This window comes from Palaemon carinicauda, chromosome 32, assembly GCF_036898095.1.
Source record: "Palaemon carinicauda isolate YSFRI2023 chromosome 32, ASM3689809v2, whole genome shotgun sequence".
In the NCBI taxonomy this organism is placed as follows: domain Eukaryota; kingdom Metazoa; phylum Arthropoda; class Malacostraca; order Decapoda; family Palaemonidae; genus Palaemon; species Palaemon carinicauda.
This window is the reverse complement of record NC_090756.1, coordinates 54,681,330-54,686,329: the sequence shown is the minus strand read 5'-3', so window position 1 is coordinate 54,686,329 and position 5,000 is coordinate 54,681,330. Positions and strand designations below refer to the sequence as shown.

Genomic DNA, 5,000 nt, shown 5'->3' with positions numbered 1-5,000 from the left:
TCTTTGCAAGTGCAAATCTCCAACCATCAAGACTCAGTGAACACTTCAACAATCGGCATGGAGGCACAGATGCTGGGCATGACTTAAACAGCTTGAAGATCAAGCGGGAACGATTTGATCGTAGTGGTACCCTGTCAAAGCTAGGTTTTGTGCCAGTTGAGAAACCTTTGTTGCAAGCATCTTATGAAGTTACCCTTTTGTGTGCAAAGAAGAAAAAAGCTCACACTATCGCAGAGGAGCTTCTTAAACCTTGTGCATTAGAAATGGCAAAAATAGTGTTAGGGACAGAAGCTGAAAAGAAGCTTAAACAGATACCTCTGTCAAATTACATTATTCATTCAAGGATTCCTGATATGAGTCATGATGTCTTGCAGCAGGTGATAACAGACCTGAAAGCTAGTCCTGTCAGTGAGTATTCAGCTGGACGAGTCAACTGACGTTAGTTTTTGCAGCCAGTTGATGGGATTTGTTCGGTATGTGAAGGAGAAAGAAGTGGTGGAAAAATTCTTATTTTGTAAACCTCTGAAAACTACTGCAAAAGCAACTGATGTTTTCAGTCTTGTGAAAGAGTTCTTCTTGGAACATGAAATGACTCTCAACATGTGTGGTTCAATTTGCACTGATGGAGCCCCTGTCATGCTTGGAAATAAATCAGGCTTTGCTACCCTAGTGAAAAAAGAGGTTCCCATGTAACTGTCACTCAAGTGTGTGTTGCATCGTCATGCACTTGCTACAAAGACGCTGCCAGGAAAATTGAAGACTGTTTTATCAGCTGTTGTGCGTGCTGTAAATTTCATCAGAGGACGGGCAGTGAATCACCGTCTTTTTGTATCTTTTTGTGAAGAAATTGAGGTGGCTTTCCCGTGGCAGGGTACTTACACGTGTATTTGACCTTCATGAAGAAATTATGCAATTTCTTAGAAATCAAGGCAGTGAAATTGCTGACCATTTTGAAAACAGGGAGTTCATTTTGTCTCTGGCATATCTGGCAGATGTATTCATGCACCTCAATGAACTGAATGTCTCTATGCAAGGTACAGCGATGAATATGATAACTGTCAGAGAAAAGTTATCTGCCCTCACCAAGAAACTTCCAATGTGGATAAAGCGCATTGAAAGTGGAAATTTTGCAAAGTTCCCTTCTCTTGATGAGGCTGCTAGTGCTGAAGAAGAGCTGCCCATCCTGAGTGAAATAAAAGAACATTTTTAAGAACTGATTCAGTCCTTCCGAGGGTATTTTCACCTTGAAGAAGGTTCTGTGGCACAAAGATGGATACAGGATCCATTTCTTTTCAACCTTGATTCCATGGATGATAATAATATCATGAAAGATAATCTTGTGGAGTTGCAGACCAATGACAGAATCCGAATGGAGTTTGAAAAAATCCAACTGGATATGTTTTGGTTTGCACAGCTCCAAGCATTCCCACAGTTAGCAAGGAGAGCTTTGGAGGTCCTCGTGCCATTTGCAACTACATACTTATGTGAGGCAGGTTTTTCAACACTCCTACACATCAAAACAAAAGCCAGAAACCGTTTGGATGCAAGTGATGACATGCGTCTGGCACTTTCAAAGAAAGAACCTCGTTTGAACAATATCATTAATGAGAAACAACAACAAAAGAGCCACTAAAAATGTGTTGGTGTGCACTATGTAGTAAAACTCATTATTATTCATTGTATCCTACTAATTGACACTTTTCATTTGAAATAAAAAAAAAGTACCTTTCTTCTGTAATTGAAGATCTAATAATTTCTCAGCAAGGTTTGTATCACTAATCCTTTTCATATATAGTATTTGTATTGTATTTACATTGGATGGGGGTACGAGAAAATTTTCTGACATATCAAGGGGTACGGGCACTGAAAAAGGTTAAGAACCACTGGTTTAGAGTGATATGTCTGTCTTTCCACACATTGCTTAGTGCGATGGTTGCATTCTTTGTAATACCAATTCTTCTTTTGATCTCTTGGGAGTCGTCTCCATTATTGGTGAAAGTTGCTCAAAGGTAAATAAATTCCGTGACATTATCTAGGGCAACTCCGTCAAGTAGGATTTCTTGATCAGACGGGGCTTTTTGACACACCATGACCTTTGTTTTCTTAGCATTTAGGTACAGTCCCACTTTTTCACTCTCAGCTTTTACTTTTGATACTAATGTTTGGAGGTACCCCATACTTCCAGCGATTAAAACCACATCGTCGGCATATCTGCGATTAGTGATCTTTTGTCCTCCAACAGTTAGGCCTCCTTCGTAGTCTTCAAGCGCATTTCTCATTATGGTGTCCGAGTAGATGTTAAAGAGGTGGGGAGAAACAATGCATCCATGTCTGACACCTTGTCCGATGTTAAACCAATCTATTAGGCCATAAGATGTTCGCACTGCTGCTTTCTGTTGATTGTACAGTGCTTTCAGAAGTGAGATGACATGAGGTGGAAAACCCATACAGTACATGTCGTTCCATAAGATGTCATGTGCAACTGTATCAAAGGCTTTAGTGTCGTCAATAAAACAAAGGAATACGTCGATTCCTCGTTCTCTGTTTTTTTTTCAAGGATCATCTTGAGATTCATGATTTGGTCTCTGGTGCCTTTCCCAGGACGGAATCCTGCTTGTTCGTCAGCGATTTCTTCGTTCAGTTTGTTTGCCATTCTCTTAGCCATGATTTTCAAAAGAATTTTGCTACTATGACTAATTACTGTGACTATTATTGCTGCATTTGAGGGTGTCACCTTTCTTTGGGATGGGGACAAAGACTGACTGCCCCCAATCGTCTGGCCATTTGTTTTCGATCCAGATTTTTTTGCAGAGCCTGTGGTAGAATATCTCGACGTTCTCACCTCCATTCTTTATCATTTCGGCTGTGACCTGATCGTTTCCTGGACTCTTTCCAAGTTTGAGTTCTTTGATAGCTTCTCTAATCTCATCAATCAGAGGAGGTAGTTCTTGTTCTGAAGACACTTGCCTGTATGGGACTGGTGTTACAAGGGATTCATTTCTTTTGTAGAGATTTGTGCAGTATTCTTTCAATCTGTCTTTGACTTCCTCTCTGTCACAAAGGATTAGGTCATCTTCATCTTTGATGGTGTCAACAGATGGTTTGAATTTCTTGGTAATGTTTTTCACACTAGTGTACATTTCTTTTGTAGAGTTGTTAATGGAATTTACTTCAATCCTTTGGCAGTGTTCTTATATCAACTTTTCCTTGTCTTTCCGCATCATCCGTTGAATTTTGGAGTTCTGTTGTCTGTAAATTGTTTCCTCAACAGGATCATTGATCCCTTTTACTTTGAGTTGCCTGCTAAGCTCAACTTCTTTTATGGTTTCTTCAGATATCCATTGATTCCTTTTGTTGGTTTTCTTGGTAATGGTTTCTTCTGGAACTTTTAGAAAGATATCCTTTCCTTCGTTCCACACTTTGTTTGGGGTTTTTTCGTCTTCACATTGTAAAAGAGCCTCAAAGCTATTTGAAATTTTAACAGAATAATTGTTATCAAGGGTTTTGTAGTCAAAGCGAATTGGTTGAGGTGGTTGTGTCAATTTCTTAAGTTGTAGTTTGATCTCGGCAGCCAGGAGTTGGTGGTCGCCTTTACAGTCTGCTCCCGGTCTAGTTTTAACATTTTTTACACAACTTTTCCATTTTTGGTTCAAGATGATATAGTCAATTTGGTTGCGGGTTTTCATGTATGGAGACGTCCAAGTGTAGAGATAGCGAGGATGGTGTTCAAACATTGTGTTTGTAATCAGCATGTTGTTGGCACTACAAAATTCTATGAGTCTCTCTCCACGTTCGTTTTGCTCTCCTAGTCCAAAGCGGCCACAAGTTTTGTTAGGAGTCGAGTTCTTGCCTACTTTGGCATTCATATCTCCTATAATTACCTGCAAATCCTGATTTGGTAAGGAGTCTATAGTTTCTTGGAGGCTGTCAGAAAAGCTATATATTTCGTCCTCATTCGCTGTGCTAGTTGGAGCATAGCACTGAACAATAGTAATGTTATGTGGTTTTGCTTGGATTCTTAGTTTTAGAATTCGGTCGCTGATTGGGCTGTAGCCAATTAGAGCTTTAGATGCTTCTTTTCCAAGGATTACAGCAACTCCATGGCTGTATCCATCTGCTTTACCAGAAAAGATGACATGGTGATTTCCATCTGTTCTGAAGCTACCAAGTCAGTTCCAGTTAGTTTCAGCTAATCCAAGAAATTGGAGGCCATAGTTATTCATTTCGTTGCAAACAGTGTTTAATTTGCCTTTTTCTTTGAGTTTCCTAACATTCCAGGTTCCAATATGGATCTTTTTTCTCAATTGAAGGTGTTTTCTTGTTCCAATAGCCTGCTTATCAATGTCAGCCTGGTCACCCACTGAACAATGCGCCCCTTGGTGACCCACGCGACGGGCGATGTGGTATGAGTTTTCATTTGGTTCACTATTCATAGTGCAAAGGGATGACAGAGGTTGAGAAAAAGCTGAGGGGAGACCCCCAGGTTCCTTCTCAACTCGCAGTCTCCAGCTTACTAGGAGAAGATTTCTCTGCCGTTGAACAGTTAGTCCAAGAACAGATTGTTCTGAGTTTCAGCCAGACAAACCTCCACCTGAAGGCAGCTTGTCAGTTGCACTGACTGTGCTTTCAGGTGAAAACCACTGCCCTGCAGCCAGCAGCTTCACCGTGACCCTGGTACGGGGAGCTTCTGGGGTGCTGCTCCTTGCTCAAGGGAGCCCCAAGAATGCAGTTTATAGTCTTACCCTGGAATATATATATATATATATATATATATATATATATATATATATATATATATATATATATATATATATATAGATAGATAGAGATATAGATATATATATATATATATATATATATATATATATATATATATATATATATATATATATATATATATATATATATATATATATATACATACATATATATAACACCACAATTACTTTACTATTGAGGTTGCAAATAATAGGTTGGTGTCTCTCAATTCTTAGATAGTC

At 39.3% G+C, this 5,000-nt stretch overlaps 1 protein-coding gene across 1 annotated transcript in view; it reads left to right on the top strand.

Moving 5' to 3' along the window:
- LOC137625613 (protein FAM200C-like) overlaps positions 1-1,210 on the top strand; it is a 1,247-nt gene extending 37 nt beyond the window's left edge. Inside the window, exons 1-3 of the mRNA XM_068356524.1 lie at positions 1-408; positions 542-689; positions 871-1,210. The exon at positions 1-408 is cut by the window's left edge and continues 37 nt beyond it. Of these exons, the coding sequence (XP_068212625.1) occupies positions 1-408; positions 542-689; positions 871-1,210 (896 nt within the window). The remainder of the gene's footprint in view (positions 409-541; positions 690-870) is intronic.
- Positions 1,211-5,000: the final 3,790 nt, after the last annotated feature.